This window comes from Suricata suricatta, chromosome 4 (genome assembly GCF_006229205.1).
Source record: "Suricata suricatta isolate VVHF042 chromosome 4, meerkat_22Aug2017_6uvM2_HiC, whole genome shotgun sequence".
NCBI classification, from domain to species: Eukaryota; Metazoa; Chordata; class Mammalia; order Carnivora; family Herpestidae; genus Suricata; species Suricata suricatta.
The window spans coordinates 72,533,807-72,549,314 of record NC_043703.1 but is presented as its reverse complement, the minus strand read 5'-3'; the positions used below and the strand labels follow the sequence as shown (position 1 = coordinate 72,549,314).

Below are 15,508 nucleotides of genomic sequence, written 5' to 3'. Positions count from 1 at the left end.
ACCAAGTTACTGCAAAACCAAAGATAAAAAAGAGTATCTTAAAGGCAACCATAGGGAGAATAAATATTACACATGGAGGTGAAGCGATAATAGTGGAATGACATCTTTACCAAAGACAAAAAGAAAAAGTCTAAATTTTGGCAACCCAAATTTCTATACCTATCAAAAATATCTTTAAAAAAATAGGGGCCATTTAAAGACTTTGTAAGACAAATGGAAGCTGAGGGAATTTTTTTCCCAGGAGACAAGCACTGTAAGAAATGCTGAAAGAAGTTCTTTAGGCAGAAGGGGTGCCAGATGGCAGTTTGGATCTACACAGAGAAATAAATAGACCCTGATATGGTGAAAAATGAGGGTGAACATAAACATCGTATCAGCATTGGGGAAAGAAAATAAAAATGCATCTTCTGAGGTTACAGCCAGCGTTCACACACTATGCCTGATGTATTTTACTCTAGTTGAAGGTAGACTGATTAAACATATATCATAAGATGTAGGGAAGCCACTTTAAAAAGGTTAAAACAAAAGTTAATAAAAGCCAGTTATGAAGATAAGACATCATGAAAATAATTATTAGAAGACAGAGGCAAAATGGAGCAAAGAGTAGATGGGAGACGTAGAAGGCCATTGGCAAGACAGAAGGTTTAAACTTTCTCATGTTGACATTACATTGAATGTAATGATCTAAACACAAGAGTTTAAAAGACAAATGATCAGATCGGACTAAAAAGCAAGACCAAATGACTTGCTGTCTTAAACCTACTTTAAAGATACAGAAAGGTTAAAATTGAAAGGAGGAACTTCTATTGCATAAACACTGATCAAAAGAAGGAATGACCGAGGTAGACTCTGGGACAGCCATTAAGCTCTGGGGTAAATGGAACATTACGTAAGGATAGTGTGCTTATTTCACCAGGCAGACATAAAAATCTGAAATGTGTGTGTAGACTCAACAGCAGACCTTCAGAATACATAAAAACTGGTAGAACTCAAGGGAGAAATGGACAAATGGCTGGCAGCCTCACACCTCCTCTCAGTAATTCATGAGCAAGTATACTAAGAGTTAGTTAAGAAAATAGAAGATCACAACATTGTCATCAGTTATCACAGCTGAGCACACCTCTGTTGCACATACATGTGGAATGCTCACCAAGACAAACCATGCTTTGGGTCATAAGACAAATCTCAACAAATTTAGACCAGTTCAGACAAATCACGTCTTCTGAATACAGTGAAATGAAACTAAAAATCAGTAACAGTAAGTGATCTGGAAAGATCCACCAGTGACAAATTGCTAACATGATTGCTCATCCCATATGGACAGGAATGGTTTGGAAAAGGGACACTCGGAGAATTTCACACCATCTCAAACATTTGTTGTTGAATTCCTTTGGTAACCTTTTTAGACAAGACATTCCAATTAATCATTCTATAGGAAAACTTAAGAGTTTTAGTATATGGGATTTTATTTTATTTTTTTAAAGGTTTTTTTTTTTTTTTTTTTTTTTTTTTTTTTTTTTTTGAAAGAGAGGGACAGAGAGAGATAGAGCATGAGTAGGGTAAGGGCAGAGAGAGAGGGAGACAAAGAATCCAAAGCAGGCTCCAGGCTCTGAGCTGTCAGCACAGAGCCTGATGCAAGGCTCGAACCCAGGAACTGTGAGATTGTGACCTGAGCTGAAGTTGGACACTTCGCCAGTTGAGCCACCCAGGGGCCCCAGTATATAAAATTTTAAAAAGAGGTTAGATAAGTTAATTGGAAAAAAGAAAAGTTGCCTCCAAGTAGAAAGCACACTGATATGACTTGAAATTCCTTAATCATTTGACTTTAGTTAGAAGATTACTACTCCAGGAAGTTAAATGCCAGTGTTCAGACATTCAGCTGCCACAGTAAGTAAATTTGCAGGAGAAATTCAGCTGTAGGTTAATTGTGCACTAAATAAAATCAGAGGGAAGATATTAAGTATGTTATTTTAGGAACGAATGTTATATTAATATTAAAACATAATAATACCATCAGTCCGTTACCTTTTTTTTTTTTTTTTTTTTTTTTTTTTTTGCCCAGCACACATTTTCATGCCTCTCAGCAAGCTGTAAGGAAGGCAGGGAAGGTTTAATCACACACAGGGACTCAGGGTTAATTCGTTAATGTAACTCAAATTGAATAATAGTGTTATGTTTTTTGTTCTTATTCTTTTGTAGTTTATTATCAAGTTGGTTTCCATATAACACCCAGAGCTCATCCCCACAAGTGCCCTCCTCCATGCCCATCACCCCCTTCTTCTCTCCCCCTCCCCCATCAGCCTTCAGTTTGTTCTCAGTATTCAAGAGTCTTTCATGGTTTGCCTCCTTCCCTCTCCCCAGCTATTTTTTCCTCCTTCCCCCCAGGGTCCTCTTGTTAAGTTTCTCCTGTTACACTTATGCGTGAAAACGTATGGTATCTGTCCTCCTCTGCCTGACTTATTTCACTTAGCATGACACCCTTGAGTTCCATCCACAGTGCTACAAATGGCCAGATTTCATTCTTCTCATTGCCATGTAGTACTCCACTGTATAGATAAACCACATCTTCTTGATCCACTCATCAGTTGATGACCATTTAGGCTCTTTCCATGACTTAGCTATTGTAGAAAGTGCTACTATGAATGTTGGGGTACATGTGCCCCTATGCATCGGCACTTCTGTATCCCTTGGGTAAATCCCTAGCAGAGCTATTGCTGGGTCATAGGGGAGTTCTATTAATTTTTTGGGGGAACCTCCACATTGTTTTCCAGAGTGGCTGCACCAGTTTACATATCCACCAACAGTGTCGGAGGGTGCCCGTTTCTCCACATGCTCACCAGCATCTATAGTCTCCTGACTTGTTTATTTTAGCCATAGAGTATTATGTTTTTTCTGTATATTTAACATTGTTTTCCCCATTGTTACCTGCTTTATCCATATCATTCTCTGCTGGTTACTGATCCTTTTCAGTTTTTCACTATAACTCGTCAATAGTTGTTGTGTGTCACTGTTTATCGTTCCAGATTTGAGGACCACATTGGGGAGGGTTATAGGAGCAGCGAAACGTGATGTGATGCAATGATCGAGAGGCTGGGGGTTAAGAGTCCTCATAAGCCACATATAGGAAGTGAAATTAGCCACTTGAGTTTCTGTGGGCACACACAGATGCTGGATAAAGTAGAACTGCATGTGTGTCTGAATTTATGTGTTTTTTATTTTTTTTAAACCTTGCCATGCTGAAAAGAACACATTGGCAGCCTGTCCTTGGGTGTTAGAAGCAAAGGGGGTGGAGAAGGGTAAGGACACTGGAACAGGCACCGGAGGCTGGGTTCTAATGCTGCCCACGGTAAGAAACGTGTCTCGGGCCGGCCTGAGGCAGCCATCTGGAGCTGAGGTCTCAGAATGAGCACTGTCATTTTCAGAGGGTTGTCACATCCCTTAAACAGTGGACGGAGGAACTACTCTCCAACCTGGAGAAATGGCTTGCCACCTGCCCGGGGCTCCAGAATCAGAACAAACCCCAGGCTCTTGCTGAGAAATTAGAACCCCAGGCCTGTGCCAGGTTGAAGCAAACCTTCGATTGCTGTGTCAGGAAGCTCTCCTAAAACAAGGCATGAAGAACAAACCCCACCGTGAGAAACAGGGCAACAGGAGGTTGGTCCTCCAGGACCCCAGCAGGTGTGGTGCACACACCTTGGTCATGCACGCTGAGTTAGTGCACGAAGTAAGGTAGGAAGTTACCGGGTCCTCCCAGAAGCAGCCAACTCTTAAGACGAGTATTGAGGCTTCCACGCTGCTCCTCCCTGCCCTTTGTGTAAACACAGCCTTTGCTCCCTGTCACAGTCTGCTTCCTCTGTCTCAAGGGGACTCTTTTTCACTTTCTGGTCCCTGGCCCAATGAGTCCGGATTACTGTCCAGAGCCAGAACTTGTGGCTTGCCCCTGCCAAGAATGAGCTCTTCTGGGGCCGAGGACTCTGAGCCCTCCAGAGTCCACGGGCGTGGGGATGGAAACAGAGAACCCCCAGTGGGCTCTTGGCAGTGATGGTAAGTGGGGGGTTGGACAGGTAAGAAGTAACCGCTTCCAACTCTTGGCTCCTAAGCCTGTGTGCCCTTCTTCAGGCCATGGTGCCATAGAGAGAGGTCTTGGATGTCACACACACTGCATCGTGAAGCGTCGCACCCATCCTTTCAGACTCTCTGTTGAACTGGTGTGTCCATGTGCTCATAAGGCTGTCCCAGCGTTCAGGGGCGGGGGGGCATCCGCATCTGGATGGTGTGGCATGTGGCTCCCCCCAATGTTTTGGGGCCAGTCCCGAGCCTCCTAGCTGTGAGGCAGGGCCCCTGGTCAGGTGTGGTGACGTGTGAGGTCCCATCAGGCACATCCTGATGCTGCAGTCTTGTGGATCTCAGTGTGTACTCAGTGACCCCTACCCCCACGGCGTGATACTTTGCAGTAGGGGTTGATGTGATACAGAGGTGTCCCACTGTGCCTACTCCTAGATGTCTATGCATATGCTGTCACCCGGACTGCCTTGTCTCTGATGCTCCAATCCTTCTCCTTCCCTCCCCTGACCATACAGACAGCCCAGGCATCTGGATTTTCAGCTCAGGCTACCTCTCCACCCTGCACGAAGCAGGGTGAACTGGCATATTGCCCGCAGCTCCACGTGCGGAAGATTTTCTTCAGGGTCTTCGAGGGCAATCCCGAGATGCTGCCATAGCAGAGCCATGGGTGCTCTTTGGCTTCCTCCCTTATGTCAGGCCAACCTGTCTGTCATCCAAACTCGTGTTCGCCCTCCCCCATTGTTAGACGTGCAATTCCGCATTTCACCAGGGGCACGGGGCACAGAGTGCACCAGCAGCTGTGGTGGGTGACTTGGGGGCCTGGACTTGTGGCTCCTGGGAGTTGCTGGTGCCTCCCACACTGGCTTACTGGCAATGGGTGTGCCATTTCCCACTCCTGGGGGATTGGTCGACCTACAAGCCCAGCTCACCAGGGGGGCCCTGGGATGCTTGAACTCTTGCTGTGCTCTATGACCTCTGCACACATCAAGAGCTTTTCACAAAGGGTGCATCATGCTTTGCCCTAATGGCATGGCCTTGCTTCAGAATCCCGGGGGCGTGCATTCTTCCTCCCCCTAGCGCCTCCCCGGGGCTTCATACTGCCCCTGCTCCCATTATGGACACCTCTGTACCGTCCAGGGTCACTGGATCCTGCGGCCTCAGCATCTGGGCTCTTTGTGCCAAGCCCGGCCCCACTGCAGAGGCTTTTCTTGCTCGAGGCCACACTCAGGGGGCACCTGCTATGTCACTGGCCTATGGGCCAGAGCTGCGTGGCCCCCAGGACCCAGCCTACAGGCACTGTAGGCTGGATGTGTGTGTTTTACTGGGGAGGGGCTATCCCAGCAGGCCCTTACGTGCCACACCCCCAGAAGCTTCACCAGAGTCGCCACATCCAGAACCTTCCTGGAGTTTATCTTTCATGCCCCCGAGGCTCGTGTCTTACCATGGCCTCTGGGGTGTAGTCACCCACCACGCTTGTCCTCATCAGTCTGCGTGATGTCAGTCTCCCCTGCCAGGTCCGGCAGTGCTGGCAAGTGCTGGCCACCTGGCAGCCGGTGGGGGCGAAGCCATCTGTGCGGTGCAGTGGGTGGACCACTTCTGGAGGGTCCTGGTCAGTGGTGGGGAAGTGTCTGGAGCCAGTGTCCTCATGGGCATCCGTCAGAAGTCCCTGTTCCGGGTCTCAGGATCCCTGAAGACCTGCATAATAGTAGAGTGCCCTGGCTGAGCATTCAAACGTTGTGAGGTTGTGAGCTCCGTAGCTGTCACAGTTAAGACCCCAGTTCCATTGCAGGTAACAGTGAGGACCAGTTTGCACCCACCAGGAGGCTCCTCATGTAGCCATTAACCATGTGTTAACCGATTTCAGTGACTTGTTACCCTTACACAGGCCATCGGTGCAGGCCAGCGGCAGCGAGCCAGCTCTGCTGTTTCTGTAGATGTTCTTACCTTCTGTATCTCCCAAGGGTCTGCATTATTATTCCCTTCATGGCATTTCCCTTGGCCGGGACCGTTCCCAGGTCACTTACGGCTCACATCTGTAGCAGGTGCATTGCAGTCTTGCGGCAGGACTGTTCACGCCTGCCCCTTCAGGACCTCCTCCCGGCCTGCATCATGGTCTGTGCACAAGGCCCGTGTCCCTGGATTACTGCCCGTGTTCTCAGACCACTCCCAGAGCTGCTCCTCTTTGTCTGGGTCCTTGAGAGAAAGCCATCCAGCTGGGGTCATACCTGTGAGGATTTGGTTAGGGGAGCTGCTGGTGTGGAAGGAAAGAGAGGAAGCGAGAAAAGGCTGGAAAAGCCATCAAACTGGGATGCAAGTCTGACCCCTAGGGAAGTGGGGGGCTGGGGGGAAGTGTGCTCTCCTCATTGTCCATGCAGCCTGAGGGGGATTGGGTAAAGCCTTGGGGTGTCCTTGTCTCTCTCTCATCTTTGCCAGTCTGTCTGTCACTTCATTCTAATTTCTTGGCAGTGACTGACTGTGCCAGTCTCCATTTCCAGTGGTGGAGGAGTTAACCATGTCTGCTGTTCAAGAGAGCAGAGCGGGGGTTGTGGCCCCATTTCCGGATTCTCAGGGAAGGCCTCTGGCCTGCTTTCAGCTGCGTCTGGAATCTGGTTCACAGTTATGTGAACCAGGTTGTCTCTCTCTAAATTGAAACATTTCCCAGAAAGGTTGGATGAACTACAGGTTTAATAGCAATACCTCACGTAATCTTTAATCATCCATAAACAGTTGATTAGTAATCTTTGATTCTTTTTCTCAGTGCACAGAATGACTTTGAAGGACGCTCTGGATGCTCTGTAGTTCTCCAGTGAAGGAATCGAGAGGCATGCTTAAGTGATTTGTTGGTGACTAATTGGGTTTGTTCATTACATGTCTGTTTTTGTCATTGCAACGCATTTTCAAGAGTAACGAGTGACCCAACATTTTCCCCTTTGCCTCTACCCTGCTGTTCAATTTATTCAAAACTAGATTAGTGTCAGATAAAATAAAGGGCGTCCAGGGAAAAATATATGTGGTAGAGTACTTCACACTGAATCGGGAAGTCATGAAAGTCATTGCTAGGTAATTAGAACTTTAAAAAGGAACAGGTTTTCTAGAGTTGAGGAGAGAGTAGCACAGCCTCCCTCTGTTGTATCATTTGTATTTAGACAAGTGTGGGAGTGCATAATGATGCGTAATGATGGTGAGAAATGAAGGCTGGGGTTAATTAGGGCTGAAATACTGGAATAACAACAGATGTGCGGCCAAGGAGAAGGCCAAACAGAGACATGTCTGGCTACACATGTGGGAGTGTAACCAGCAGACAGTTTTTCAATGACCGAGTTGTGTTGGGGACTCCACAAGTCGGTGTGGGAAACACAGAACTTATAGACTCCGTCCCTGAATTCAGAAAGCTTATAGTCCACTTTGGGAGGAAGTCCTAGCCTGGTACCAGGCATGTAGACTCCAGCATTTCCCTTGGAATGGTAAGCGGGAACACAGATGAATAACTTCCATATTGCCTCCTTGGAATCCTTCTCAGATTTCCCCATTGTCTTAAAATACAGTTTGCTAATAGAAAAGGTGACGTATGGTGTGACCAGCAGATCAGGAGATGATACCGTAAGATAAATGTTACAGATCCGAAGATGAGGGGTACGCCACGTCATGAGGGGACTACGTGGGGAAGCAGTGGGCTCAGGGGACACCTGGAGACAGAAGGGAAGAGGAAACTGACATCAAGAGCCTTTTTGTGGTTTCTGTGGGAAAGGACCAAGAAGGCAGGCTGAGCAGGTTTGGGGTTGGATTACTACTTTGAGTAATTTCAGCAGGCTTTGGGGCATAATGTTGTCCCTGGTTGTCTGGTCTGGTCCTGGGGGGATTGGGGCAGGTAGACAGTGGCGTGGGGTGTGAGAGCAGATAGAGGAGGTGTGGGCTGTGGGTTGGTAGGTTTGCATATGAGAGGCGAGCCCCTACGTGAGTTTACTAGCTCTAGGACTTGGCTCTAGGGACATCCGTCTGGCTCCAGACTGTCAAAGCATCAGAATGCAGAAATAAAAGATGTGGTTAATGTACCCATTTAGAGTTAAGCTTTTTTTCTTTGGTCTCCGGGCCCTTTCCATGAGTTTGCCAAGTACCCATGGAGCCTCCCAGAACCCAGCATGTTAAGCCAGCAGCTCACTGTGTGAACACAAGAAGGGGCTGTATTAAATATGAAACTGAGGGCCTTTGGCAGGGGAGGGTGGGGTATCAGAGTGGGCCGCAAGCACCTCTAAGTGAAGAGGAAGATCCTGTGCGCATTTCTGAGATGCCCTGTGTGGCAAATAGCCAGCGGTCGCTCCCACGTTTGCCCTGAGGAATGACCGACGTATCTGATAACGGGGAGCTACCCAGTCCAGGGAAAGAGGGGAGTAGGTGTTAACTAGCTGCGGCCATGTTTTGGACAAGCTGGTGGGACCTCTGTGATACATGTATAATTTGATTTCTGTGCATTTGAATACACTGTAGGTCCAAAGAAATGTGGGTGGTGGACTGGGGAGGTGATGTACTGGGTATGTCAGAGGCTGAAAAATACGGGTAGAGAGTGACATTTTCTCCTGAATAAATACAAAAGGAAAGTGGAATAGGGAAATATTATATGCATAGCAGTCAGCTTCTAAATCTTACATTTACCCCAACCTCTTATTTATAAGAGGATTTGTTCCTCTTTTGAGAAATTATGTAAAAGTGAATTAACAGTTGGGCCAGTTTCACAGATCAGCGTTACAAGCAGACTGCCCTCAAATTCAGATTCTTCTAGAACATCTGGTTCACTAGCTTATCTGTGCGATCTTTAGAAGCTTTTACCACCACATCACTCTTCACCCTCCACCCCCTGATCGCTCCGTGCTTCTTTATGGATATCATGGTTTTTGCTGCTTAATTTCCTTCTCGCTTTCATGGAGTGAGCGCCTGTTGATAAGTTTTCCGTAATTTTATTTCTACACTCTATGCTTTTATTAAGTTTATTATGATTTTTCTTTTTTCCTCTTATGAAGAATTCTGGTTTTCTAGTTCATTTAATTGCGATTCGTGACCATCCTGTCCTGTTGTTCTGTTGTGATTCCAGAAAGAAATGAAAGCTCACGGTAAATCTTCTATTTTTGCCTTTAGACTTGGAGATCCAGAATTTTCATATTTTAGCAGTCTTGCCTTGAGTATATATGTCTTCTTTCATTTAATTTTTATACAAATGTTGTTCATTCTGTGGTTCAGCCTTATCATCGGCTAGTAAACCTCCTTTTTTAGTATAACATAAATAATAACATAACATAGAAGATATCGTTCAACTAATCAGTCACATTTTTGTAGTGCTACTATATTTCAGGCTATTGTAAATGATTAATATTTGTAATAGTTCATTAGATTCTCACTCTCTAAGGTAGATACTGCTGTCAGCCCATTTTACAGGGAGGAAACAGGCACAGAGAGGTGAAGGGATGTGCTGTAGGCAGTGCGCCTGCATCAATGGGTGAAGTAGTGTTTGAATCTGAAAATAGGGTCAGTGTGTTGAACCACCACCTTTATGGATATAAGGCAGAAATAGTCAGTAGAACACATTGGATACTTGAACAGAACTTTTTCTTTATAGTTCTCACCCCCTTTTGCCTTCCTTCACTTCATTTTCCACATGACCCCAGGACCCTTGTTCCCCCTTCAGATTCAGGTCTGCAGTCATGTCCAGAGTCCATGGGAGGCTGCTCGTGACTCTGTAGACAATTGGGCACCTGCTCCCACAAATGGTTTCCTAACCCCGAGTTCATTAACCTGTGTGGTTGGATCAATGTCTCTCTTCCTCATAGAATAGAGCTTCAGTGGGTCTTGGGGGTCCTTGTCTGCTTTCATTCCCCATTGGATCCTTGCCGCCTCCTAAACTGCCTGGTAGGTTGTAGGTGCTCTGTAGGTATTTATTAGATACATGAGCAAAGGTTCTAAAGAGGGAAGAAAGGCAAAGATTTATTATATGCTTACCACATTCCAGGTTCTTTGGGTACAGTGTACCATTACTTTGTTGTACCAGATGGAAATAAGTTTTCACACCACGTAACAGAAATCAACTATGGTGGTTTAAACAAATAGGATATTATTTTCTCACAGAACAAGAATTCCAGATTGGCATTTCAGGGCTGGTGTGACTGCTAACCAGCATCCTCGGCTCTTGTGTTTCTGTTCTTACATGTTGGGGAATATGATAATCTTGTCAAAATAACAGTTATGACCCAGTCGCTGGATTTTCAACTGTTGTATGAGCAGTAGGTTGGTTGTATAGTAGTAGGTTTGAGACTCTATATGCCTCCTTAAACAGAAAGTTGAGATTTTTATGTTATTTATAATGTACTTTTTGAGGAGAGAAGTGAAAAGAACTCCCAGGACTCTGGGGAAGGCTTTCCTGAAGTGTCTGCTGATCCCTCACTGTGCGTTCTTATGTCTGGGGCATTACTAGACAGGCGCTTTAACCAGCTAAGCCACGGAGCACACTGTCTGGGGCATTAAAAGCCATGTGGAAATGGTGTGGGGAGAAATGACTGGCAGGTATAACTGTAGGGTGACCTGGTGGGCGTTTTCCATGGGGGGAGCCCTGACCCAGTGTCCAGGTTTGTAGATCTTTTCTCTTCCAGTAGTCTCAGGGAGCCATGTCCCAGTCTCTTTGGGTGGGAGTGAAAACCAGGCTGCATGTGTTCTGGAAGCCAAGTGGAGAAGCGAGCCCAGGAATGAGGGTGTGGAGAGCAGCCCTATCTTACATTCAGTGTACACTTTGATTTAATACCCCTGGTCTCCATGCATTTCCTACCCCAACCTTTAGCTATGCTTCATGTCTCAAGTCCAAATCCCAGAATTCACCAGAAAGTAAAACTTGCTGGGTAGGGTGGAGTGGGGGCAGCCCACGAAGGGAGAAGGAATTTGTAAATGGGTTTGTAAAAGCTATCCCTCCTGTTTTCATATTTCTTCACATAGATCCTTGCAGTAGCTTATGGCCTCCCCGTCCCCACCCCCCACCTCTGCCCCTCTCCTCATCCCCCCTACCCCCTACCTCTGCCCCTGTCATGCATATATGACACTTTCTGTTCCTGAGCTTTTGTTGGGGAAGGTGGGCAGATGGGCTCACTTCCTTTCTCCCTCCATTTGCTTCCAGGGCGTGGCCTTTTCTGTGTCTGTCCAGTTTGGGGCTGCTGTGTCCTTTTCTGCCCTTAGAACTTCTGGGCCTCTGCCTTTTTGATCTCTCATCATTTTAATAAAGAAGAGAGAGCAAGTAAAAATATATGTATTCAGTCATTCATACTTTACTGGAAATCTTGCTTACATTCTCTTTCTATGAAAGTAGGGTTGTTCGCTATGTATGCCTTTGCAATCGATACACTTTAATGTAATTAATTCAACATTTGTTGTGTATTTAACTGACTCTTCACGCAGAAAGGAAAATGCAAACTTTAAATTTGTTAAAATGTGAATGTGAGCTTTTTAAAAACAATGTCTTTCTACTTTTCAGATCGTGAGCCATGCCTTTAGTGAAGAGGAACATTGAACCCCGGCACTTGTGCGGGGGAGCCCTGCCGGAAGGGATCACCAGTGAACTTGAATGTGTAACCAACAGCACTCTCGCTGCTATCATACGTCAGCTGAGCAGTCTAAGTAAGTCATGTTATGTGTACGACACCTCTTTCTGATTACCAGTGCCACGTTATTAACCTTGACACCAGCAGATTGGTTTCAGGTCAGTCGTTAGTTTTGTCCAAAGAAGAGACTGCGCTTTGAAGGAAAGAGCCACCCCCACCCTCCGCCCCGCCTCCCGATTTTCCGAGAGTGAAATAACTCACTGGTCTTAAGATACCAACTTTATGTGCTGAAGACGTAAAGTTCAAACTGGCCAATTTACAAATTGTTAGATAAGACCAAATTCTTACTTTAAATAGTGTCGATTTTTTAAAATGCATATTAAATGAGGATAATGTGAGTGGTACTTTAAAAAAATGTGAATTACTTTGTTAAGCTTAGACAGGACTCGTGTTTTCTTTTTAAGAGGAAAAATTGAAAACTTGTTAACACTCCTAACATGCCTGGCATAGAGTAGGTGCTCAAGTATTATTTGATTAAGTAATATTCCAAATGAATTGAAAATTGAAGCCAAAAAATAGTAAGATTTGCCAATTTTTACTGACTAAAACCCGGGTACCAACTTCCAAATTGAGGTCAACAGATAAACTGTTTCATATACAGGACTGTTGTATTTATTACATATGTAGGTTATAAACACAAGCAAATATAAGGAAGAAAGGACTTTCTCTTATTTTAATTTTGAGTATGAATGTGAACTACCCAGAAAATAGTTCATTTCTTAAGACTCAGATAGTCATGAAAATGCAGTTTTCTTCACAGCTTTTTGAAGTCAGGATGCTCTCCCCTAACTTTTACATTTATATCATGATCTTGTTTTCTCACTTTGTCCCGCTTCTTTTTGGCTTAGACAGTTGACACTGCATTCGGGTGACGGGTTTTCACAGTAACATTTTCCAGAAGCTCTGTTAATAATTAGAAAATCCTCCGTGATTTCACATGCTGGTAGCCTCAGTCACATAAATACGTTTTTAAAAATATTCGGGTACTTTTTGGGGTGCCTTGGTGGCATAGTTGGTTAAATGTCCCGACTCTTGATTTCAGCTCAGGTCTTCTCTTAGTTCATGGGTTTGAGCCCTGTGTCTGACAGCATAGAGCCTGCTTGGGATATTCTCTCTCTCTCTCTCTTAAAATGAATAAATATTTTTAAAACATAAAAATTGAAAACATTCAAGTAATTTTATTTAACTTTCGAAGAAATACTCTGGAGAAGGCTTTTTTTTTTTTAACAATCATGCTGGGTTGTTTTATTTTTACTGTATCTATAATCATTGGCTGGGGCAAAAGTAACTTGAAAATTACTTGAAATCTGTTTTAAAATAGATTCCTTTTGGCACCTAAACTAATTACAATCGATTTTGAGCAGTGGTTGTTGATACAATGTGTAAATTGATATAATTATAGGAAAATAGCTGATAATTTTTGAAGGGTAAAAATGTTTCTGTTTGAGTTTAAAATATTTTCATAAGAACACTTCGGTCTCTTGCTTTTATGGCTGAAATGCCTGTTGACCTAGAGTATAAAAGATGGAAACCAACACAGTGGCTGAAGTTTTCATAGTCAGGCTGTACCCCATGCTGTAATGACACTCAGCCTGGTGTTATGTTGGCGGGGGGCTGTAAGTAAACCCCACACATTGTAGTTCTGTTCCACGTAGTCTGCTCGTGGTAGGCAGAAGGATAAGGGCCCCTCTAACGACGTCCATGTCTGCATCCTTGGGACCTGTGGATACGCTGTGTGACGTGACGGGGAAATGAAGGTTGCCAGTCAGCTGATCTTCAGAGGAAGAGGTTAGCTTGGATTGTTCCCTGCACTCCCAGCGTTCCTTTACATGTGGAAGGAGGAGGTAGGAGGAGCCCGCATCAGAATGATGGGACGTAAGAAAGACTGAATCAGCCGGCGCTGGCTCTGAGATGGCAGAAGAGGCCATAAGCCGTGGAATGTGGTCCCCTTCTGAAAGGTGGGAAAGACAAGGCGATAGATAAATCTCTGAGGCCTCTAGGAAGAATGTCGTTCTGCCGAAACATTGACTCAGCCCAGTGAAATCCGTTTCAGACTTCTGACCTCTAGTACGGTGAGATACGTAATGTGGTTGTTTCAGGCCTCTAAATGTGTGGTCATTTGCCACAACAGGAGAAAGAGCAATAGGAAAGTAATGCCCCACCCAGCCTTGGTTTCCCTGCATCTGTCTAACCCACGCTCGCTTCATGAGTGGACCAGGGACGGGCACCAGCCTCAAGGATAGTCAGCCTTAGTTAGGCTGCCTCAGTGGGTCTCCACCCTGTCTCTGCTAGAATCACCTGGGGAGCTGGGAATCCCTCCAGAGAGGATGGCTGCAGCATGCCCTAGAAGTGTGATCTAGAGAATCAGACACCATGTATCTGGATTGCACAGATGAGCTGGGTCAGTCCTGTGCCTGTGGGAAGTTTGAACGAAGAAACACAGTGAGCATGCTCGCTTATTATGGGCTCTGCTGTTGACCTGTCACCCAGGCCTGAAGGAGTGAAGGCCACCTGTACACTGAAGCTGGAGTCACAGGCAGAGTTTGAGAGATGGCAGAGGAAGCCAGCTGGGGAAGGACGGCAGAAGAATGTGCAGAGAAGCAGGAGCTGACTGTGTGAGAGACCACGGGACGCAGCAGGGCGGAGAGCACGCTGTCGCTGGTCCCCGTGCCTTCGCGGGAGAGCTCTCCCTGCTCTTCAGCAGTTGGTGCCCCTGCCTCACCCCTACCTCCCCCTTCCTCCTGCGATCCATGCTTGGATCTACCGAAAGGGGACTGTAGTCATGCGTACGTCAGTTGAGCGTCCGACTTCGGCTAGGTCATAATCTCGGGGTTCATGGATCTGAGCCCTGTATCAGGCTCTGTGCAGACTGCCAGCTCAGAGCCTGGAGCCTGCTTCGGATTCTGTCTCTTTATCTCTCTGCCTCTCCCTTGCTCACATTCTGTCTCTCAGAAATAAATAAATATTAAAAAAAAGAACATAAAAATGAAAGAGAAAACTTGTAACTTGAATAGCCTTACAGTTAAAAGATCAAAGAAAGCTTTCTCCAATAAAACAAAAAATTAGCCTAGTAACTTTCAGATTTATTTTTTCTTTCATGAGTTCCTGACTTATGATAGGAGTGATCAGGGGAAAGTGGGAGGAGACAGGGAAGCCATATTTAATTAATTAATTAATTAATTAATTATAATAGTTTATTTTCAGATTGGTTTCCATGTAATACCCAGTGCTTCTCCCCACGAGTGCCCCCCACCATGACCATCACCCCCTTACTTCCATCCCCCTCCCCCTTCAGTCCATGGTTTGTTTTCAGTATTCAGTAGTCTCCCTTAATCTGTGTCCCTCACTCTCCCTCACTCTCTTTCCCCCTTCTTCTCCCCATGGTCCCCTGCCGAGTCTCTCCTGATAGACCTATGAATGCAAACATATGGTATCCTTCTCTGCCTGACTTATTTCGCTTAGCATGACACCCTTGAGGTCCATCCACTTTGCTACAAATGGCCGTATTTCATTCTTCCTCATTGCCATGTAGTACTCCATTGTATATATATACCACATCTTTTTGATCCATTCATCAGGTGATGGACATTTAGGCTTTTTCCATGATTTGGCTATTGTAGAAAGTGCCGCTATGAACATTGGGGTACATGTGCTCCTATGCATCAGCACTTCTGTATCCCTTGGGTAAATCCCTAGCAGTGCTATTGCTGGGTCATAAGGGAGTTCTATCGATAGTTTTCTGAGGAGCCGCCACACTGTTTTCCAGAGCGGCTGCACCAGTTTACATTCCCACCAACAGTGTAGGAGGATGC

At 45.5% G+C, this 15,508-nt stretch overlaps 1 protein-coding gene across 5 annotated transcripts in view; it reads left to right on the top strand.

Moving 5' to 3' along the window:
• Positions 1-15,508, top strand: part of WASF3 (WASP family member 3) — an 87,603-nt gene that overhangs the window by 29,170 nt on the left and 42,925 nt on the right. For all 5 annotated transcript variants that reach the window (XM_029936927.1, XM_029936926.1, XM_029936925.1 and 2 more), the window contains one exon: positions 11,570-11,712. In XM_029936927.1, the coding sequence (XP_029792787.1) occupies positions 11,580-11,712 (133 nt within the window). In that variant the 5' untranslated portion in view covers positions 11,570-11,579. The remainder of the gene's footprint in view (positions 1-11,569; positions 11,713-15,508) is intronic.